At 39.8% G+C, this 24,056-nt stretch overlaps 1 protein-coding gene across 3 annotated transcripts; it reads right to left on the bottom strand.

Moving 5' to 3' along the window:
* Positions 1-4,136: 4,136 nt before the first annotated feature.
* On the bottom strand, positions 4,137-24,053 carry LOC113008227 (rho GTPase-activating protein 6). 3 transcript variants are annotated; one of them, XM_026145502.2, is made up of 14 exons: positions 23,710-24,053; positions 12,423-12,582; positions 11,769-11,840; positions 10,741-11,003; positions 10,347-10,542; positions 9,811-9,866; positions 9,571-9,721; positions 9,310-9,458; positions 7,006-7,185; positions 6,415-6,512; positions 5,995-6,245; positions 5,418-5,486; positions 5,044-5,333; positions 4,137-4,950 (listed from the first exon to the last, which is right to left on the bottom strand). In XM_026145502.2, exons 1-14 carry the CDS (start codon positions 23,854-23,856, stop codon positions 4,765-4,767), a joined length of 2,268 nt encoding a protein of 755 aa, XP_026001287.1. In that variant the 5' UTR covers positions 23,857-24,053; the 3' UTR covers positions 4,137-4,764. The 3 variants fall into 3 exon arrangements, with proteins under 3 accessions (XP_026001287.1, XP_026001286.1, XP_026001288.1); XM_026145501.2 differs by having other exon boundaries at positions 4,137-5,333; XM_026145503.2 differs by lacking the exon at positions 23,710-24,053 and adding an exon at positions 17,221-17,369 and having other exon boundaries at positions 4,137-5,333.
* Positions 24,054-24,056: the final 3 nt, after the last annotated feature.

The following is a 24,056-nucleotide window of genomic DNA, read 5'->3' as shown; positions in this document are numbered from 1 at the left end:
GGCGGTATTGGTTGTTATTAGCTGGCTGCTAAGTTCCCCATGATGATTACTACAGTATTTCCACAAATCCTATACATCAAATGACTGCCAAACTGAATAACATATGAGATAGCACATTACTAGAATCTGCTATATCTGAAAATGAAGACCCGAGGGAATAAGGATGCAACCAAGATGACAAGAAAGAAAAAAAATCGTCTAGAAGGAAATAGGAGGACACGGCGATAAAAAAAAAGCTGCAGAGAAAGCTCGCCTCGGAGCTGCTGCTCCCTGTCATCTTTGAGACGAGAGTGCGAAACCTTAAAGGGTGCTGATTAAAAGCTTGGCTTCTTTATTGGCACACAGTCATATTACCAGGTGTTTGGATGTTTGCACTTTAACACTGACATTTTTGAAGTAATTATCACGGTCCATTCTCTGCCTAATCATTAACTGCTGGCAGCCTCTTTCATTCATAACAAAGAAAGGTTATATATAATTGAAGCTTGTTTTAACATGTTTTCTACACTCTGTGTGTACTAGCTTTGCCTGCGTGCAGCCTGTGTACATAGGGGAATTAAACAGAGCTTTAAATTGCCCTGCAGAGTATTGATAATGACCACTTTCTCTTCAAGACATTTTCTGGTACTGATCACTTTTACCAGAAAATAATTAGATTCCCCCCCACCCCACCCCCCATTTTTGCCACCTAAATAAGGATTACATATAAGACTATGATTAAAAATAAACATATTAAATGGAATCTATCTATCTATCTATCTATCTATCTATCTATCTATCTATCTATCTATCTATCTATCTATCTATCTATCTATCTATCTATCTATCTATCTATCTATCTATCTATCTATATATATATATATATATATATATATATATATTTTACATTGCAGTGGTGAATGCTCATATTAAACATGAGTCACATTTTCAAGTAATCCCTATGAGCCCAAAGCTCTAGCTTCAAAGTGCTCTAAACTCTCCAGTTCAGCTTTTTCTTCTCTTGGCTCAAATAACAGACAGACAATATATTTAATATGGTCATCTCAGACACACAGCTCAGACTTAAAGCAAATATTGTGTTTGCAAACTGCAGCTAGTCAGAAGTAAGAGGGCATAAACAGAGGTGAAAGGAGTTGGAAATTATTAAAATAGTTCCCCGTCTAAATTTAACAGTCACATGTCTTTCACACACACTCTCACACACACATATTTTCACCGAACATATGTTGTGAAATATCTCTGCGCATATGCTAACCGCTAAATGGCATTCTGACAGTCTCAAGTAGACTGTCAGACAAAAAAAAGAGAGACAGAGATGGCAGTAATACTAATAAGCAGACAGATTCAGTATGTGTGTAGTTGTCCCATAAAACAAGCTTGATAACAATGAGCTATGGAGGAAAACATCTGGTTGCTCTGATGCCTGGTGTTGCATGGAAGTGGGGGTTTTTTTCCAGCCACGCAGTTTTCTGTTTGTTGCGCAATTTTGAAGACTGAACAAAACTGCCTGTGAAAACTGGATTTTGTTTCCCAAAAGGTATTGTAACCGCAGCTTCAACAATGAATCATTCACAGTCTAACACAGCCAAAGACCTGACTTGAACCCGAGCCCTTGTCCCACCCTATATACAGCTTGCATCCCTCTGCTGTGTCCTGTAGACCCAGGGAGTGAAGAGGAATCGCTGGTAATATAATTTTTCGGACATCACAAACAAATTCAGGTCCATGCACTTATTTGTTTGGGACAAACATGTATATAGGACTTGAATACAAACATCAGAATGAGAAAAAAAAGAAAAACACAAATTTCATCCATTACTCTAGGTGCAGTGTGGTCTCTGTTTCAAAAGGGGAAATATTAATCACATTTATTTCCAATTGGAACATGAGGCAGAACAGATGGCAAGAATGAAATGAGATTTTGCAGGCTGCTCTTGCATTGCTTCACGGAGATTGTGGCAAACTGGAGAGGGGAAGACTTTTTCTCAGTATACTGGCCCGATCATAGCAATCAGACATAGATTAATTGAGTTGGAAAGCATTGATGTTAAATTAAAATTTTAGAAAAGTAACTTTTAAGCATTACTTCAAACAACCCCTCCACAGAAGATACTTGCTCAGAATGCAAAGCAAGTCAAGAACTGCACAAAACTGCTTAAGCTTGTTTTATCAGTGACTCAGTTGGTATCTAAACCATCACATTTTGGTCATCAAGTGTGGAGGTGGACTAAGATGAGAGGCTTAATGCAATCACTGCTAATCCCTTTAATCTGGAACTTTTTCTTTTTCTTTTGAAATAAACTTCATTACCCAGTCAGGACTATGACTCCCATAAGCCTCTTTTTTATTGACATTAGGGCCGTGTGTAACTCTTGCATTTACTTACCAGTGTATTATCCATTTTTCCATTAGCTGAAATGCTGGGCATCATCAGTTATTTACAGTTCTGCTAAAGTTACCGAAATCCAAAGAAGTCGAATCATAAGTCAGCGCAAAACAGCTTCTTGCCTCACCTTCCTGGGAATGCAAATGCAGCACATTACCTTGGCACTGACAAGTGACTGAGCACAAGATTTGACTTCAAGGCACACCCTCTAATTTTAAGTTAAATTTCACAAGGAGAGAGGAAGCATTTACATTTACGTGTGCTCACGACTGCTTTAACAAGCCAGGGAATATCTCCTTTAGATGGCTTCAGATATATGGCGAATAGCTGAAAAGCAGTTAGTGCAGCTGCATATTAAGTGGTCCAGAATTGGTGCCTAAAATGACAGAAAAAGGACTGAGGACTGAGTGATTGTGCATGACTAACACTTTAATGAGCTCCACTGAGCTCTATTTTTCCTCTGCAGAGAGCTGTGTATCAATCTCGACCTTGAAACTGCAGGGCCAGGGCTCTCTTGTTTCTGACTGTTGAGTCTCATTTTGGTTGTGACCTTCTTCTGTCCTCCCTGCAGCTGCTCCTGATGCTAAGGAGCGGACTCAGACAGGATGGGCCTCCTGTTGGGAACAGAAGCAGAGGATCAATTTACATCCAGTACTGCAAAGATAAGACGTGGAATTAAATATTTGATCTCAGTCGTTTGCTTCAGGAGGTAGCTGCGGTCTGTTTGTTTTTGCCCTTCAGTGTTTGGCCTGGTAGTGTTTAGAACAATGAATGGTTCCATTTGCAGCACAGATTTTTTTATTTTTAAGTCGTGAAGACAAATGGCAGTGAGAGTGGATTCTCTGTGAAACACATCCAGACATCCTGTTCTGTTTTCTTGGTCTCATCAGAATTGGACTGCATGGCAGCCAATACAGCTTGAGTCCGACAGCTGTGGAGCCTTCAAAGTTTAACCACAAATCTTTGTATTGAGGAAATCTGCTGTCTTTGATGAATAAAAGAGCGTGCTATGTAGGTGAGAAATTACCTACCACTAAACTTGATACGTGAAAACTAAAATAGGCAGTTCAAGCAATCACAATCATTCCATCATGTTACATTGACTAATCATAATGAAGCACAGCTGTCTGGAATCTGTGCCAAATTTCATAGACAGATGATTTTTTTGTGTCCAACAAAACATCCATTTAATGTTAAATATGAGCTCGTCTCAGATCTTATGTCCATTAGCACAGAGTAAGATTAATGCAAAATCCGTGGCCCAAGAAGATCACTCATCTTTTCCAACATGAACATAGCTCTACTCCAACACATGAAATCCCCACCACCAATCATAGTGGTGGAAGAAAAGCAATAGGAATGAAAGTTAATAAAACTCTATTTAATATGTAATGAATTGTTATAGCCACTGACAGATCCATATTGATGTTCAAGGTTTCGAAACAGCAAGGAAACCAACTATACAAAAGTTTCCTGGTCTTATGCTTCCCTCTTGTGGCCAGATTAGGAAATTGTTTCACTGTGCTCTGAACTCCTGCTGCCTACCAGTAGCCATTTAAGTAAACCTGAACCTAAAATAAATGAATATATACATATATTCATATCATATAATGTAATTTAATACTATATCTCAATGTTCGGTGCTGATACGTGCCACTTCCTGGTACAGCCCACAACCTTTGCTAGATAGATAGGACTCTGGAATCTGAGTGAAGCCAAATGTGTGAGGCAGGAAATGTGACCACAAAGAGACAACTCTTAGTCTGTTTATTAGGAGACACCTGGAGAAAGTTGTTTTTCATTAAATTACAAATGACTGTAAACTTATATTAAATATATTCATATCTGCAAATAATGCTGCTTAACAATAATTTCTTTTGTAGCAAACACAAAATTAGGAGTGTTGGTAAGCTGACGAACTTCTGTTAAAATGTAAGCATTTTCTTGAAAGAAAAAATACAAAAAAACAATGAGCCATGAACTCAAGACACACATATTATTGCAGCATTTACAGATGTGTCAAGATTAGGTTGCTATAAATTTAAAGAAATATTAAAAAACATTTTTTTATATTTACATTCAGCATTAATATAAAACAATATTCAAGTCCAATTATTACATTCAAGTCTACATACAAGTTTTTCATGGTTCTTTTTAAAAAAAAATACAAAAACATACACAATCATGCTTAAACTATATAGTTAGTGCAAAATAACAATAACAAGTATATATCATTTAGCATTTTATATTCGGTATAAAACACTAAAATCAACTGATAATGTTAACTGCACACAATGATAACCTGATGATGTGACAGGAGACGTGCACATGTTTTTATAAAACATTGATCCACAGTCTGCTTATCAGTTAAGAGTGGGTCACACCAACGTTTCTGGTAGAGCTTCTGGATTTTCTTTTGACATCATCTTCCATATATGCCACCTCTCTTTCTGCCAGTTTGAAGAATCAGGGCCTTTTTCCTCTCCAGGCCCAGTGGCATCTGCTGTATCTACAATCTTGAAGTCAGCGCTCTGCTGGGACTGTTGTGGGATTTGGGGGTCATGCTGAGATTTTAAGAGGGAGGGTGTGGAGTGAGAAATATGAGTCTCTCTTAGAGGTCGAGAGCAGTTAAGGGAAGATAAACTGTCAGTCCTGACCTGGAGTAATGGACATTCAGTGCATCCTGTCCTTTGTGCTAAGTTGTCTGAGCTAACAGCTCCCGATTGGCTGCTCATTGCCTGATGTAATAATAACGATTCTGGATGTCTCTGCTCTCTTTGGTCATCAGGACCACTGCTGCAGCGAGTCACCGGAGGGTGTGGCCTGCATTCCGAAACGCCCAATGACATTTGTGTTGCACTGACAGGCAGCTTGTTGTTACCTTGGTGACTGCTCAGCCCCTCGGATGAGCCGTATGAGTCACATTCCGACACGTCTCCAAGGTATCCTGGGAGAAAACATTCATTAGCATCCAGCATTTATTCCATATCCAAAGACCATCTGGAGCAACATGTAAAATGGATTCAGTTACCGGCGATGCCAGTGAAATCCTTTCCGAACAGCTCATGCCAGGTGTCCCAGAAACTGTCAGCTGAGGTCTCTAACAGAAACAAAAGAACTAAGAGGATTACTTTCTTTGCTTTAATGCATATTATCTCAATGCAAAATATGAGAAGGTTAAAGCTATTTCACCTTTTTTAAGCCTCTTTCTGTTTCCTTTTGGCCTTGGCAATGTGACGTTTACAAAGAAATTATCTTAGATATATTAGATACTGGAAGTTATGGAAATGTTTAATGACATGTGACCATCTTGTCTTTTAAAGAGAGAAATAAACGCCTCCTTGGGAGTATTTCAAGCATCAAAATGATACCATAAAAAATAGAAGTTATCATGTTTTATTATTTGGAAATATACTGTCATGTTTACTGTTTTATGTTCATATTACAAATGTATTCATTATATCTGAACTTTAATGTGACTTTAATGTGACTTTAAGGCACTGTTGGCTAACATAGATGTGGGAGTGAACTCTCAGGAAGAAAATTCCACAGATCTTTCAAGTTACACTTTATACATTAAAACTATGGTTGAAATGAATTTTGTTCACCTTTGTCAGTAGAAAGTGTAGGGGAGGTACTGCCAGAGTTGTCTTTTGATTGGTCTCTGAGTTTGTCCTGTCTGGGAACTCTGTCTGAGAGCAGACTGCCGTCCTCTGTGTATTTAAACCGCGGTCGATCGGACAGGACGGGGGAGTTATTGTCATAGGGGGAAACCTCTCCACTAGATGGCTTGTGTGAGTCACTGGACAAGCGTCTGTCAGTCAGAGAGAACGACTCTTCTGACCTAAGGCTGGGCTCTCTGTGAAGACAAAGCAGACGCAATATATTAATGGATGGGTATGTTTGGACAAAAACACTCAATTCTAGAAAAACCTGTGACCACGAGCTATAATGTGTGCTTGATTCTGATCATTTAAGTAGTCATGCATGCGCATAAATGCACAATGAGACAAAAGGCAGAAACTCACGAGCATTGTGAGGCCTTTCTCCGCAGTAAATAATCCACCACATCAGGATCTGTTTCCTGCAAACTCATCAACAACTCATTCTGCAGGTCAGGGGGCACCTAGAAAAAAAGACATAAATTTGGTTTCTCCTTCATCATCACTCATTGATTTGGTGATTAATCGCATCAGAACGAAACTCTTCTCCATATTAATTAGATGATGCCCCCCAGAAGGGTTTAAAAAAAGCCTACACTGCTCGTTTATAGTGAGTCATTTACCAGATGTTTGCAAGGTGCACTGAGAAAATAATTAATGTAAATACATGTTTGATTGACTTCTACCCTGCTGATTTTCTTGACAGATAATTTTCAGATAGTTTAACTAAAGTGTGACTCGGCTGAGGTTTCAGTTGAAAAACAGAGAATGTAGATAATGAAGATGAGGATCCTGGCATCATCACACCAACAAAACAGAGGCTGGAATCATATTTTATTTGAAGTCGATTTTTATATCTAGTTGGGTGAACTTGCACAAGACACAACAGCAAACACTGACTGACCAAAGAAAACCTTAAGAATGTTTAACATCTTAGTTTGCAGTTAGAGCCCTTACCATAAACAGCGTATCATATGTATCGATCATCTTTTGGACAACGCCGATGATGGCTGCACTCTCCTCTGCACGGGCAAAACTCTCTACTGCAAATTCTTTGTCTGAGTTTTTTTGCTTGTGTAAGAGGTTGGGTCCAAAGACGGTAGCTAAATTAAGCGATGTCATCTTGTTGCCTGTAACCTAAACAAAACAGAACACAGAGTTCTCATAACATGTTTAAACTACTGAACAAACACATCCTCCAACTAAACTTTCATTATATCAATGTATTTGCACATATTTTGCTTTTGAGTTGATGATGATAAGCTGATCACTTTAACTGTCTCGTAATTCTCAAACAAAGTGCTGCATAACATGACATAACAGTGCAAAAACATGAACAATCGCTGGTTCGAGTCCAGGAGGAGTCACAAATTCCCATTAGGATTATGTCAGGATGAGATCTACTGTGAAAAATCTGTCAAATCAAATATGCAGATCCATCTATATCAGGTTTTTTGCAGGGAAAATTAGCTGCAATTGAAAAAAAGATGGAAAAAGAAAACACCTGTGGGCATGAAAGCTTTTGCAAGTGATCTACTAATAAGGCACTAAGTTATTCATGCAAACATAGCCGGCTCATCGCAGTAATGACCAACACAAGCTGCCAAGAGCAGAGCAAATTACTGAAGACAGCTTAAGGAGAACGTTTTATATATTTGTAAGAAACTGGTAAGAACTTTGTGGGAATTTGGATGCTGGGCCATCTGCTCTTTGGCTAGCTTTGACAGCTCAGGTGTGGAGAAAAACTGCTTTAATACAACCAAACCTATACGCCTGGAATCTGTAACAGCTGTCCTGTGAGATGTGCAGAATAACAACACAAAACACTGTTTGCCATCAGATCCTGTCTGAATATTAATGGAGTTACCCCTACTGTGTGTATGCACTGCTGAGTAAAGACATGTACAGGCTTTTGTACTCTCTGCAGTTATCACTGTATGGGCTGATCTCTGTGTAGAAATGTGACTTGAAGGACAAAATACTGGAAACTATCTTGTTCACTGTAAAAAGTACGTTTGCTGCCTCTCATACATCACGGTTTGTATCCATCTTGTTTTAGGAAACTATTGTCCCCTTCCACTGCGTGTCCATGTTAAGTTGTGCCCTGTTACACTGAAATACCAGTGTGATTGAGGACAAGAAATATGTGAAGTGCTTTTCTAAACATTCAGTGGGAGGAAACAGCGAAGAGCCAAAGGACAGAGCCAAAGTTCTGCCACCGCACTTACAACTTTGACTAATCCACCCACAGCAATTACGCACTCATTCTGATAACATCTCCTGTTGGCATTTCAAATAAATTAACGTTCCTAGCGGCAACTATCACAGCCACATCAGGCGCAAAATAAGACATGCTTTTTCCCGAGTTAAATAATGGTGTAATTTGCACTAATTTGCCTGCAACAGTCCTTAGTAAATCACATTTGTATGATTCATTTAAATAATCTCCTCCCTAATTTTTTACACTTATTGGCCCTTCCAGTTAGGTTTATTATTTGCCACGCAGTGAAAAGAGCATTTACCAAATTTCATTAAATGATGCTTGCCTCGAGGCGACCGTTGTTGTTGACTGTTGTGAAATAAACTTAATTGAATGATACTTATTCCACCTCAAAACCTATGAAGTTAATGCTTATGTTTTGTTCATCTTCTAAATTCTGAACCATGAGAGGGAAATTTAATCCACAAAATGTGTCCATGTTTTATAGCCACAAAATTGACACTGTGCGTATTAAGTAAATCCCAAGAGTAGCTTTTAAAAAGCCAATTGAGGGTTTTGCACAGAACAACAGTAAATCTGGCCCTAAGACAGAAGAGAATGATACCAACGTGCAGTGTTTATGTCCTCACTCAATGGTTATTAAAGAAACCATATTGTCCATAAAGGTGTTGCGTTTTGGTATGTCCCTTCCTTCAAATTAAAAATAAGAGGCCTCAGATGTACTGCATATCTTTTTGACTTCCCTCCGATGGCAGTTGGGATACAATGTATCAGCAGTTTGTCAATGAGATTGTTTTGTGATTTAACATATTTTTCCTATTCAGCGATAGAATCAACAAGCTATAAAATGTGAGTTCTTGCCAAAAGAGGCAGTTCCTAAGGGTTAAACTCTGGGTGTCTTCTGGGAGCAAAGAAGACAAAATTATTAACTAAATTATCATCACCTCATTGTGTGCTACCTCACACTTATATAAAATTCATCACACAAAAGCTTGTGCTTCTTGGAAGCATTTTAGACTGCTGTAAAAACCGGCCTCTACCTTATGTCCCTCACTGTCCAGGCTGTCTTCAGCATGTGCAGACACAGTGGACAACAAGCTGAGGAGGCGCTGTAGCGTGTCGCTGTTACAGGGAGGAAGCATAAACACCAGGAGCTGGATGGCACTGTCTTGCTCTAAAAAATTCAGCACTGTAGAAGAAAAGAACAATAACAACAACAACAACAAAAAACACACAGTTAACATTAATTTCAAAGTAATCAGAAGATAGTGGATTGTTTATTGTGTGTGTCTTTTTCTTACACATTGTATTGATGAAGGCTGTATAAAGTTCTTTTGTCAGCAGTGACTCAGGCATGTCTCTTAAGAATTCTTTAAACAATGCAGCTACATCATGGACGCTGTGCTCTTCATCCATGTAAACCTCCCATCCCTGGTCGAATTCCTCACGAAGCTGGGTAAAATATTGTGACAACTGATATGGTTAAAAGGTTACCCGTGGATAAAGTGCAGAGGTGTTAAAAAGCTAAGCTGACGTCTTACTTGTCGTACTCGCTTCTTGGAACTCCCAACACGAAAAATTCCAATTGTCTGTAGGGCTAAACAAAGACAAAGATGCTCCTTTACTTCCAAGGCATTTGCATCGCAAGACAATGAACATTTAACCAAGTGTTTAAGGGGATATTCTGTACATTTTGCATCCATCCATTTTCTTCTGCTGGGGCTGGAGCCTATCCCAGCTGCCATAGGGTGAGAGCTAGGGTACATCCTGGACAGGCCCCCAATCTTTCGCAGGTCCAACACAAAGAGACAGACAACCATTCACACCTAAGGCCAATTTCCAATGACCAATTAGCCTAGCCCCACTAACTACATGTTTCTGAAGTGTGGGAGGAAGCCAGAGTGTCCAGAGAGAACGCACACAGACATTGAGGGGAACACAAATTCCACACAGACCCCAGCCAGATGGTGGATTAGAACCAGGACCTTCTTCTGTGAGGTGTATTACTGTACATTTTATAGAATTTAATTTGGTATTCTGCACTGTGTTTATGTACCTTTACTTGTGCACTACGTACCGTATTTTTCCAGGTGCTGGCAGCACTGGTCCACTATCTTGGGCACCTGTCTGTAAATAGGGTTAAGGCTGAGCTTTTCGTCATGGTGCTTCTTCGTGTTGCCAGCTGCCTCTTCTGGCAGAGACAGCTGGAGTGCCTCCAAGAGCCGAGACTGGTTGTCATCAAGGTCAGTGATGCAATCCACAGACACTCCGCCCTGTTAAGCAGATGGGTGACAGTATAATGACTGGAAAAGCAATTGATCATATGCTGTGAATGGCCACATCATCAGCCTCCGGGGGAACATCTAAAAAGGTCACAAATTCTCAAAGAAATCTCGAGTGCAAGCATAATCAGACAAATAACTTGTTATTCTACATCAGTGTATGTAAGGTTTGTTGACAGGGAAGCCTACCCGTCTGCGTGTCCGTGGGGCTATGTCTGGTGTGCTGGGCAGTGGTGATTCATTAAGGGTCTCAGAAGTGGAGCTCAGTGACGAGTTGCTGCTGGAGAGCTCTTTGTTAGCCCTTTTGTAGCTAGATGTAAGATGAAGGAAGGATAGCATCAATTCAGTGGGGTCACTGTGCTCTTCCCGCGGGTGATCGTGCCGCAGCTTGTGCATGCGGTCGTTGGATATGACATGCGACAGTGGTATGCCAAACGCCTGTGGCGTGGTGTCTATGTGAGGGGGGAAGAGCAAGACAGCGAGACTTAAAGTTCACATATAAGTCAACAGAAAGCTTCTCTTTAGATGTGTCAATCACGGCAGCGTATTATCCATTTTACTCTCTGGATTAGTTTCCGTAGAAAGCATTTAATATATATTTTTAAATAAATCCTGCTCAAGATAAATGCCAAGAACACTGTTCTACAGCCACACTTAATATTCAGAGTGAGGGAGCACATACTTTCCCAAGTGCTTTTGTAAACAAAAAGGGAAAAGAGGAAAGAGGGGGCTGGGCATGCCTGAGGATAGGCTGTAACGAACAAGCCACCACTTAAGATTGTTTTAGTTATTTCCCTCGACTGCCTGTCTGACAGAGAACATCACTTTCCTGTTGGATTGTTGCAGCGGGCGGGGCAGCGTGGTGGTTGGAGATCACAGCCCTCTCTGTACTGATTTTGATCGCTCAGTGCTCCGTGGGTATAAAAAGCTGAGATTGTCGGCTTCAGTGAGTCGATACAGCTTCAGCCAAAAGGGATAAAAGAGTATTTTTTAAAATGTCACAGGCTGACTAGACTAGAAACTGGAAGGGAATGAAAGTCTTACAAGACTCAGTGGTTCTCCTACAGACCTAAAAGATAGCTGTGTTTATCTTTAAGAAGTGCTTGAAAGCACCAAAGTTCCTGCTATGCTGCCATTACTTCATGTTGTAAATAGAAAATTGGGAGAAAACTACCCTTTAAAGCACCAGAATTAAGACTATATCCTGATCATGTTACCTTTGTCTTTACTCTTCTCTTTAGATAATGAATCCAACTTCCTCCTGAGTGTCTTCTTGTGCTTGTGGCCATCTAAAAAAAGAGTCACAGGTAAAAAAAAAAAACAGAGGTCTAGATAATATGTTTCTGTTTATGTCTGCTCCACTTGATATTCTCAGGATCACTACACAAAAGAGCTAAGAAACAAACTATATAAAAAATGTCAAGATAATGACATGCAAAGCAAATCTTAATTCACCGTGAATTTACAGGACTGTTCCGTTTCAGAAAACAGCACATTTTTCACATGTACTCTATTTATGGCGTTTTCAAAGCACTACAGACTCCAGGGACAATTTTGAAACAAGAAAAACCAAGACAGCTCACCAGAAAATAAACAGTTTTTAAAAGCTTTCTTTATAGAGGGCAGCAGTAGTGGAATCCAGAAATGATTCAGCCTATTACTGGAGAACGTAGATGAGCTCACGTCATTAAACCAATGAGTTTATTAGTATGACGCCCTTACACAACAAAAAGGAGAAAAGGGAGAGAGGAACATTTCCCATCTGTTGCTCAGCATGTGTTTTTTCAGAAAGTTTCTTGCCTGAGACAGAATAACAACTTGGGAGACAAGAAGAGGCCTGTAATTGTGTGTGTGTCTGTGTGTGGTAATACATTTAGGGATGGTGATGTGGCAGCCCAGGTCATGACACCGAAGCAATCGCTTGAAGGCCACATCCTGGAGACGAACCCTCTCCAATTCTGAGAGGCTTTGCAGGGGGACGGGTTTGAGGCCAACAGTGCCTCCTGACAAGCTGTTCCAAGTGAAGTCACCCTGAGGGCAAACACAAACATGCAGGTTTTAAAGCACATCAGACAATTACATCCATAATTTGTGTCATACGTTCATGACCTGTCACACTCTCTGCAGATGGCAGTGTGCATCAACTGGCAAACACTTGCAGTTCTGCTTCACTTGGCAGCTGAAAATCATCAAAACTGTTTCCCACGAGGGAAACTGACAGACTGCACGGGAGAAACAGGTTGCAATGTGCAAATGTTATTCATTTCTTGTTGCGATTGTATTAAACACTTTATGTAATCCATCGCAAATGTTTTTTCTGCATGTCGAAACAAGAATTATGAGGTGTTGACATTAGTGATGCTGCCTGACTGAACTTGTGCCCCAGTAATGTGAGGCCTTTTGACCGTATGCCTCCACCATACAGTGTAGTTACAGATTGCATCCATATCTGTCCACACACACATGCAGTCATGTGAAAAAGAAAGTGTTCACAAGACTCTATGCATTCCTGTGAAAGAAAAAAACCACTACACTCCATCTTTCAATAGCATGCACCGTTAGCAGCAATAACTTGAATTATTCATTTTCTATATGACTTTATAGTCTTTTACATCACTTTGGAGGAATTCTGGCCCACTATCCTGTACAACGGTGCAGTTCATTGAGGTTTGCAGACATTGTTCCAAAGTCTGAACTTTGACTGGCCAATGCAACACCTGGCCCAACTTTTCTTTTTCAATCTTTCTGTTGCAAATTGCTGCTGTGATTTTGGATCGTTGTCCTGTTGTATGACTCAATTTTGGCCTAGCTGTAGCTGTCGGACAGACTGAGGACAGAGCACCCCTCCATCACTGTGCTTAACAGCTGGTATGAGGTGTTTGTTCTGATATGCTGTGTTTGGTTTTCGTCAAACATCTTCACTTAGGTCTTGCCTGACAAAAGGAGATTGTTACAGAGCTCCTGTGGTCTGTTCAGATGCAACTTTGCAAAGATAAGCCGTGCTGCCAAGTTTTTTTTTAGGGAGAAGAGGGTTTCTCCTGGCAACACCTTCCAAACAAGCCGTGTTTGTTCAGTCTTTTCCTAAATGCACTGTCATGAACTATAACATTTAGCATGCTAATTGAGGCCTGTAAAGACTGACATGTAGCTCTTAGTTTTTTTTTCTCCAATTTCTTTGACTCTCTGAGTCTGACCTTTGGATGAATTTGCTGGGACTTCCACTTCTGTGAAGATTGCGGCATTGCGCCGATTACACCAGATCAACAAAAACCTTAAAAACTTAGGCTTTAATAGGGGTGGTCACACTTGCTGATGACAAATTAATCAAGTGCATGTGATTATCATCATATACTTACTCATACTGAGTACTAAGTACTCAGTTTTTCACAGAACTACAGAGTCCTTTCTTTTTCACAATAAAAGCCTCATGGCATAACTGTTTTTATCTGAATGAAACAAACTGACATATGGATTTGTGCAACACCTAAAAACACGCTGCCATAGGGCACAGCTGCTGGAAACCAAACAAAAAGCAAAAGCTTAACTAGATCAGCTGAACACCAATACTGACTGTGCAATAATAGCTCCCCTTAAATGTGAAATGCATCATCTTAATTTCTTTTTAGCTCAATTTAGTATAGTGTGTACAGTTTTAGCAGGTGCTTGTCTATCGTCTAAAAAGCCATTTCACAAAAAATGCTTCATTAGTAAACACTGTTACAGATATTCTAAAGGTCTTATACTGGAGTAGTGACAAGGAAAATAATCTGATCTGAAATACTCAACCTCTGAGCATCTCCATCCCAGAGATTACCCTGCTTTGATCCAGTACAGTCAAGCCAGTCATATGAGCCATTTTCCAAAGAAGCTTAGTAACTCATTATCGGGATAAGGCTTACACTAAAGTGGCTCACTCCCATTAAATGAGAATTAGGGCTGTGTAACAGTAGCATACCATTATCTAGCACACATACAGTATGACAATGTGCAGTATAAAAGCAGTGAAAAAGTTTAAGACGCAGGCATTTTTTCAGAGAGGCATCTGACTAAGTCTTAATTCATTCACCAGCATGACACCGAGCCCAAACCTTTAGCCACAGTCACAATCTATCCTCAGTGACAAGAAGAACAACGAGTCCTGCAACAGATCGCCTGGGCCACACAGATTCTCTTGATCCCAACATCATCGAGTCAGTCTAGGATTATATCAAGAGACAGAAGCAATGCAGACAGCCTAAAACCGCAGGAGAAGTGTGGGAAGTTCCCCAACATGCTGGAACAACCTACTTGCCAAGTACTTAAAAAAAAACAGTGCTTAAGTGTACCAACTAGAATTGGAACAGTTTTAGATATCCTCCTCTTTACAGCACATAATCTTGCATAATTCTAACTGATAAAAAATATTAATTTATGGAACTACTATAGGGGCAGCAAGGTGGCACGGTGGTTAGCACTGTTGCCGCACAGCAAGAAGGTCCTGAGTTCAATTCCTCCATCAGGCCGGGGTCTTTCTGTGTGGAGTTTGCATGTTCTCCCCGTGTTTGAGTGGGTTCTCTCCGGGTACTCCGGCTTCCTCCCACCATCCAAAGACATGCAGCTTGTGGGGATAGGTTAATTGATTAATCTAAATTGTCACTAGGTGTGAATGTGCGAGTGAATGTCAGCGTGAATGGTTGTCTGTCCCTATGTGTTAGCCCTGCGACAGACTGGCGACCTGTCCAGGGTGTACCCCGCCTCTCGCCCTATGACAGCTGGGATAGGCTCCAGCGCCCCCCGCGACCCTGAAAAGGATAAGCGGAAGCGAATGGATGGATGGATGGATGGATGGATGGATGGAACTACTATAGAAAGAGGCTGCTCTTTAGCATCTAATCATTTTGTAATGCACGGGCAAATAATATTCTATGACAAACATATTTTCTTTACTGTGCAAAGAAAAGTAGTCAATAACCTGTATTTGGTATGTATCACAATAGATTTGTGACTCTTTTCTGCTGCCAGCTTTAAATGTTAGATGCACGTTCAGTCTCGCTTTTAATGTGTACAACTATATTCCATTAAAAAATGTATGATTAGTGATTCCTATAATCATTACTTGCCATTTACAACAGTTCTGATCAATTGTATATAATATATACATGAAAATAAAGGGCTTTTCTTTCAAAGTGGCAATGAGCAGGAGATACTTTTGCCCTGTGGCAGCCGGGATAGACTCCAGATCACTCACAACCCTGAGATGGATGAGTGGTAGATAAATATTATCTTAGCTGTCAGCATTTTACAAAGCTTTTTGGCATTACCTTTTTGACCATTGGACAGAAACTACACACTTAAAACCTTAAATCATTAACACTGCAGTTGCATAAATGCCATGAGTAAGTCACATTTGCAGTTATGTCACTTTGTTCACACATTCCTCTTTTGTGACTGTATGGGAGTGGAAACGCACTCCATGTATCTGATGTGATGGTGAGCTGGGTTCCCACAGTCTCTCCCAGTTGTTACAGTACTCAGAAACAAAGAGCCACTTATTTGCTTTGTGCAGTTCCAAGCACCGTCCTCTTTTATGCAATATCTCTTAGCCAATAGGTTCAATTCTGTCATGTCCAAACATGAACAGATTTCATTCAGTGCTTTTTCATATCATTAACAGGTTGTGACAATTACTGCCTTTTGTAGTAGCCTTTTGTAATTTTTCAAATTAGTCAGATTACAGTGACCTCAGAGCTAAAAAGCTGTTTTAAGATGCTACAGAAGCTGTCATCATAAAGGTGGAATTACCGTTTGCTCATGTTTGTCCCTGATGGGGCATTATCCTCAATTTACTGGTACGTTAATATCAAGTGATTAACTTAATCCATTTATATGCTCTTATAGCAACTGATCTGAATATCTATTTAAATTTGAAACACTCCAGCTTCACTGATACACAGCTCTCAAATACAGGTGCACCCGGTTGTGCAGGACCTAAATTTAAGTCAAAGCCTTGCTGAAACACAATAGCGCTTCCTCGAATACAATGAGAGGAAATGTGCAAGGTAGTTCATACAATATGGCTAGATTGAAAGCTCAGATTACACCAATCAACCACCCTTAAACAAAATCCAGAGGGGTGATGAATATTCTTTAGTGCTCAGGAAGCCATTGAATGGGGCATTACAGGAAGAGCTTTCTATGGAGCCCTTACACTGTGTCAACATTATTTGCTGGAGAGTTGTACAGTGAATTCTGCATTAGATTTGAATAAGCAATGAAACAACTACATTCAACACTGGTATACAGATTTTTGCACGCAAGGGTGGATGTCAGCTGTTATTTCCCTTTGTGTTTATAGTTTTTTGCAACCATTATTAAACCTCCATTATTGAAAAACGAAACAACCAAACAAAAAAATACATTTATTTAGAGGACTGAGCCATCATAAGATAAGGCTAATAATATTGACGCATAATGTATGCTGAGTAAAAGTGCAGGTGCATGAGTGGAAATATTGTGATGCTACCTCTATTAAAATCGCACGGATCAAAAGCGTTAAAGTCTGTCGGGCATAAGCGCACGTCCTGAGTTTATGTCATTACACTAATGCCTGCAAATGTACTCTGCAAACTGTTTAGGAAACATTCAGAGCGTCAACAGCTCAGATCGCTAACTTTCTGAAACATTACTCACAGCGTAAGTGATGCTTCGCTCCAGATCCCCCATCACAAAGTCTCCGCGGACGAGAAGTGACCCTTCAACTGCGCTCAGAGCCCATTAGTGCCAAATTAACCGATTTCACACCATCGTCCCTGATATAAGCAACCCACATGTTTACAGCCAGCACTGCCCGGCCTCACGTCTACTGGCAAGTGACACAAGTTCTGGGTACGATTTACATTGCTACAAGCCTCATAAATAAAGTTAGGCCTGGCAGGGAGGGGGCGACAGGAAGAGTCAGCTCTCTTTGTGTCAAGTAAACAAACGAATCCCAAAGCACAGAAGTGCATACCTGCAGGTACATCAGAAGCACGCACGGTTAGCCAGTTTGTCGCTTTGCGCGATACTTCAGAAGTGTCAATCATTCTTAGAACTACATTACCCAAAAGGCCGTGCCAGGCACTGTTGCTACTGAGAAGTTTGGGAACCCAATTCTAATAAAATAAATAAGTAAATGAATTTAAAAAAGCAAGTAAAGAGTATATTAAAGTATAATAATACTTTAATACTTCGTTCTTTTACTTTACTGGGCATTTTGCTAGCTGGGATATGCTCTAGACCTATTGGTATATTAATAATATGCCATTTTGCTTGGTGCACAGTGCTGCAACCTTTGGCTTGATGAGTTCACGTTTCCTATATCATGTAAGCTTTTACACTAGCCGTTTGCCAGAGAACATTAACGCTAGAGTTAAATAGCTTGAAAATAAGGGCTAGACTGTTAAATCCAGCAGACAGCTGTGCTCGCTGCAGATAGGCTTCATCTGTATCTGCACTCAATATGAGTCTTTTATAAAGGCATCAACCCCACCCACAATCCTGAATTGCACAAGTAGTTGAGAAAATGAACCCTACAGTCCCTTGACTCATGTCCTCAGGAGCTGGGTTGAGGTACTCACTTCACTAGAACTGGGTCATCATTAGTGTTGCTTCGGACGTCTCCACTTTTACCTGCTACTGTATGATAAGTCAAAACTGTAGCAGCTCCTTAGGTGAAACCCGTCCACACTGACATAACATGACAGCAGCTGGCGCAGTCTACCGTTGACATAGTGCTGAAATTAAAGCTTCTGAATTGTGTCTGCAGAACTTGGTAGTCAGAATAAAGGGCCAGCAGCTACAGAGATGAAAAGCATGTGAACCGTTTTCGGTTATTAGGTGTGATATGATCTCCCGAAAACTCAAGTATTTATTACTATTAACACAGTAATGTTCTGATGTTAATACACTTAAAGAATTAACATGCTGAGCTTCAACTCATAAACAGCCACTGTGATTTTATCCTGTAAAATTAATGTAATTTCCATGTGGGTGATGCCAAGCTGTTATGGCCCACAGGCAACAAAGCAGTCCTCCAATGTACCACACCTTTGTAGTACCCATACACTTCAACGTCAACATGTCTGTTCACTGATTTGTTCGCAGCGGAGAGTGATGAAAAGAGATGTTAACAACATCTACTTAAATGAGCATTCTGCTTTGCGTCTTTGGAGTAATCTTACATAAATGCTCACTTCTACCAAGAATAGCCACAGTACTTAATTTTCTCTATTTACAGACAATTGTGAGTTAATGAATATTTAACTTTGAAATTACTTTATAATCCCAGCTTTACCAAAGTCAACAAATCTAAGCTCTCCTTTCTGGAAAGCAGAGGCTTCTTGCGAGAAGCAAACTCAAAATATTTGAGTGTTTTAGACAAAGTTTCATTCTCATCTGCAATTCCAAACTTTTTCCAATCTACAGGTTTGCTTAGTTCAATTACTTCTTCCACAGGAACAATAAAGCAAGGCTTAAAACCTGTAGATCTCTTTGTACTAGAGTCATGCCTCAAATTTCTTTTTCTTGTTTATTTTTCTTCCACATCTTCTTGTAAAGTGCGCTGAGACTTATTCTCTGGAAATGAGTTTTCTTAATGCTTTGGGATGATAAACAGGAAGCAGCACGCCAGACAGACACAAAACATTTTGATAGCAATGTTGGGTGGAGAAATCCTCCATCACTTTGAGAGCTCTTCGGACAGCTTAGCAGTAATAACTGAATCACCGGCAAGCTCTTCCACAAAACTTGAGAAACAGCTGAGATCAATCGAATTTACTCTAAAACGAATATCATAGTAGCAGGTTAATCATTAAAGTGCTAAAAAATAAACAGATAGACGAACGCTGTGTGTGCGTGCTCATGTGTTAGTTAAGCAACTGTTTATTGTACACGCCACATTAGGTAGTTTCGGAAAAAGACGTGAATACAGGGATTCACAATTAAAAAGGGTGGTTTATGACATTTTGTTACACTGTTTTTAACAGATATAACCAATAATAATACATTTAAAGGCTTTTTTCATATCCACTGGAACATATTTTGACTGATAATCATATGTCTGTGAAGGTTCTCAGTCATCCAGGTCATCGTAGTCAAAGGAGCTTGGAAAGAAAAGCGTCTGGACTTCTTTAAGTTGCTTGAAGACGTTTCACCTCTTCTCGGATGAGAGGTGAAACGTCTTCAAGCAACTTAAAGAAGTCCAGACGCTTTTCTTTCCAAGCTCCTTTGACTGATAATCATACTGTCATATCATTGGGAACACAACAGCTGGAACAGCTGGAATTTTTACCCCGCTACAATACGGTTCCTATTAAGTTAATGCAACAACAGTCAAAGTTTAAGAGCTAATTTTCAGAAACCACATGTTCCTGTTGAAAGCGCAACGCTTACGTGCACACTGAAAGATTACGACAATTTGGTGAGACACCTCGTACTCAGTTGTGAGTCACAAACGTGACTCAAAAGGGCACTTTATGCGCTCTAACTGCAGTCATGCTTTCAGCGCTATTGTTAGTTCTATATTTTCTAACTTCAGTGTTCTGAAAACAAGCTCGATTTCACTTTAAATATGCCTCCTCCAGCGTTTAATAAAGTTAATTCCTTTTAGTGAGATTCGAGAGTGCAGTTTTGAGTTTCCTGCAAGCTCTTTTTCTTTTCTTTTTTTCCCCCTTCAGGCCATCTCTGTGCTGTGATGCTTAGAGGAATGCAGATGACGCCAAAGCTGCACTGTTTCTTTTTCTACATGAAACAATATACCCAGCGCGCAGGGCTCCATTCTGATGTGTTTTGAGGCTCATTGTGATTTCTCATTTTCAACTTTAATGCCGCAAACACTGCAGTTTTAGAAAGCTTGAAAATTGCTTGCATGCTTGGTGGCTTGTGAATTGAGGCTCTATGTCAGTATCTATACATAAATAATGATGCAAAAGGCCTGAATAGATTAAGAAGCTCTCTAGTCATCAGAAACAAATTTGCTTTAATGTTGTTGACAAAATCTATCAACCTATATATTCAGCCTCCTCCTACTTGGCATGAAGTTAATAAATAATGTGACCCAATAGCCATGCTGCTTAAGCAAATGACGGACTAATGATCGTGTGTATGAACAGTGCAAGTATGAAAGTTGATAACAGTATAATTGCAGACATTTTGTAAAATATATACTAATAAGTAACTAATTAATTCAAGATGAGTGTGGATATCATTTGGAGATTATCTCCTAACAAGCCCTAATCATTGTTCCAGTGATGAATATCCTCATTTCTTCGCTACATTACTCCTGCAAAATGATGCATGGCTCCCTCTAAAGGCTTGATAAGCAATAACCCAGTTATAACCCTGCCATTTACCATGTTAGATCTAATTTATAGCTGGATATCTAATCTGGCTCTATTGAGTCATTCAAGTTTTCAAAAGCTCTGTGACTTTCCATGTGAACGATATTAAAACTGAGTGCCAAAAAAGATACTTAATGATTTCAAATATGCAGTTTTTCACATCACCGATTTAAAAGTCAGGAAACATTTTTCAGATATCTCCAGTCCAATTGCAGCCAGTAAAAGGCAAAATCAAAAACAGCTCAAATGGATGCTTACCATGACTGCAACTGAGTCTACGTACTTATAAGGACATGAGAAAGAACCAACACACTCATATTAAAAAGTTACAGACTTAGCGTTGGGCAGTCATACCAACTGTCATGATATTGAAGCGCTGAGCACACTTTAGATTTTTAGTAAATTATTAAATTATTTAATTTAATAAATCTTTCAGTGCTCAGTGTCCTGTCTTCTGAGAATGTGTTGGACCATGCTGTTCTCATTGGCACTCTTGAGCACCATACACAGATCAGAACTGGGGAGGGGGGGGGAATCCCTGAAACTATAATATAAACAAAAAAACAAACAAACAAAGAAGTGATCCATAAGCTTTTAACAGCTCATGGAAGCCAAGATTATGAATGGGTTTTAGTTATTCAGTGTAAGTATCCAGGAATTTTGGCTGAGAATACAGTTTAACTTACACTAAGCAGATCGTAACTTTTCTATTATGTAACCAGTGGAAAGATGAATGTGAGACAAAATGATATAAAACAATGATTTTGCACATATGTTTACATTGGTTTCCATTTATCAGACACTAAACTTGACACTATAGTGCTGCAGTTGTAAGCCAGCAGATTTAGCCCCATGCCATGCAGTCTCTTGTCGGACAGTCTCTAGTGGGAAGAAATATGTGCCTGAGGGACTGTAGCCAAGGATCAGGTCATGCTGCTGTACTGTGAGAAAGAGAGGCTTTCTTCATGTAAACCAGATGTCTCTGCTTTCCATCTCCACTCAGATTGTTGAGATTCTGAGTGAGTACACCACTAATAAAACACAATGATATTCAACCTATGGAGCTAGCAAACCACTTAATAACATAGATCAAAAATACCGTTCTGACACATCCCTTTAAACAAGAAAAGATTGTGTTTTTTAATGTCAGGATCACACTGACGGACCAATGAGTTCCCAGTCATCCTGATCATTTGAATCATGTCATCATTAGAAAGCAGTGTCAACCAGTGTTATATTTTTTATAAGCCCTCTGTTTGCCTGTGTGATCTCTTATCCAAAATCAATAGCGGTTGGCATTTAAGTAATTAAAAACACTAGTAAAAGCAAAGTTGGGGAATTTAGTGGGTGGAGATACAGCAGTATTTTGTGGAAAGGCGAAAACACTGTCAGCCTGCTTTTACTAATATTTCTGCAGAAGACTTCGACTCTTTCCGAATGAACCACTTGTCGGACAAACTCAGAAAATGTGACTTTGATTTGTGACCTTGAATAAAGTTTGCATACAGTAAGGCACTTGTCGCTGCAAGCTAACACCAGTCACGTGGGTCTCTAGAAATGATCTCAGACTTCAGATTTCAGCTCAAGGGACTGAAGTTCTTCCTAGTTTTGCGCTGGAATTGCACAGCTGCACTTTCTATAAATGTGTAAATACTTCCTCACATTCTCAGTTAAATTAATATTACTAAAAGTAACTCTGTTATTTGCCTGCACGTCTAAGCTTGTTATTGCAACACAAGGAACATTCAACAATGCTCAGTAGAAAAAAGAGAAAAAGTGCATGCTAACTCATGCACACACTCCAAAAAGTCATAAATCACATTAAAGTCTTCGCTGACAAAGGGTGTGTCTCCAGCTTAGATCAGCTTCATTCAGATTCCCTGAAAACTGAATTTCTGAAGGCTCTGAGGCTCTGATTTGCAAGAGAGACCAGATATCTGGCATTTATTGGAAGCCTATTAGAATGTCACATCTGTAATGCATTTCCATTATACAATACAAACAGTTACCATGAGTTCTTAAGTAAGAACAGGGGTGTTTTTTTTTTATATAGGATGCTAAATAAAATATAATAGCAAAATACTAATACTAAAGAAACGTCTGTCCTTTTATGTGCTTCGACCCGATTTCCCTCACTGTGTCAGATTCGCCAAATGTGTCAAAGTTCAACGAGCTGGTTAAGACAAAGACTTGTGCTGACATCACTTTGACAAAAGCAACCAGCTGAATCACTTTTACTGTCCCGAGACACACAGACTGCATCAAAAGTCTACACATCTCATCATGAAACTAAGAGCTCTGTTAGTCATGGACTTGGTGATGTTGCAATACTGAGGATTTTCCTATGATATTTAGCCCACCTGAAAATCAAAAATAAATCAAATAATATAAATGATAATGATGATGATAAATTTGTTGAAAGCGAATTCCCAGTGTTTTCCTTAAAGGCAAAATTGAGATAAAATAATAAATGGCTATATATCATCCATATGGGAATTTCAACTACTTCCTGAATTTTGCAACAGTATAAACAAGTTCTCTCTTGTGCTTCGCTCTTGCACGCTTAGGTACAAAAAACATTTTTAATATTTCTCTGTATTCTAACCTAAATTTTAGGACACGTGCATCTCCACAGTTTAGTAAAACATGTCAGCATCAAAAACATTTCACACAAAAATCGCCTACAAACATCATCACTGTCTGCGACCTCTTCTAATACATTTAACACCAGAGGAAGTACGCCGAAAATCCGGTTAGCCTATATTTGTGGTGTCAGTCAATCAAACCTGGCGAGTCAACTGACCTTAGTCGACGTCTCCTCCGCTTCGGTACCGCAATGTCGCATCAACGCCGAGTCCAAGCTCCTGGTCTGCCTCAGTCTCCGCTTGGCAATACTTTTGGGGCTTAGCGAGCATGAGAAAACAGTGCTTAACAGTCCTTGAGCGGACATATCTTCTTCACTTTGTCAGGTTGTGGAGAAAAAAGTGGAAAAACTGATTCATAATCAGGTCCAAACTAAACGAGCGAAAGAAGGACTTTTTCACACCAGCAGCAGGTCCCCCAATGCGTCACCATGTTCCGTATTATGAATTATGAAATACGCGCCTGGAGTCCCAGGTCGCCTCCTCCACCTCCCAACACTGACTCACT

The sequence above is a fragment of the Astatotilapia calliptera genome, chromosome 16, assembly GCF_964374335.1.
Source record: "Astatotilapia calliptera chromosome 16, fAstCal68.1, whole genome shotgun sequence".
Taxonomy (NCBI): Eukaryota; Metazoa; Chordata; class Actinopteri; order Cichliformes; family Cichlidae; genus Astatotilapia; species Astatotilapia calliptera.
Note: the sequence above shows the minus strand (reverse complement) of the source record. Positions and strands in the feature narration are given on the sequence as shown.

What these genes read in the sequence shown, in the direction of transcription:
- LOC113008227 (XM_026145501.2), bottom strand. Translation starts at nt 23,856, where the DNA reads ATGTCCGCTCAAGGACTGTTAAGCACTGTTTTCTCATGCTCGCTAAGC. An exon ending in TGGACAGTGAGGGACATAAG is followed by an intron (nt 7,186 to 9,309) that starts GTAGAGGCCGGT and finishes TGTTTTGTTTAG; the next exon opens with GTTACAGGCAACAAGATGAC. An exon ending in TACACTTTCTACTGACAAAG is followed by an intron (nt 5,487 to 5,994) that starts GTGAACAAAATT and finishes TGTTTCTGTTAG; the next exon opens with AGACCTCAGCTGACAGTTTC.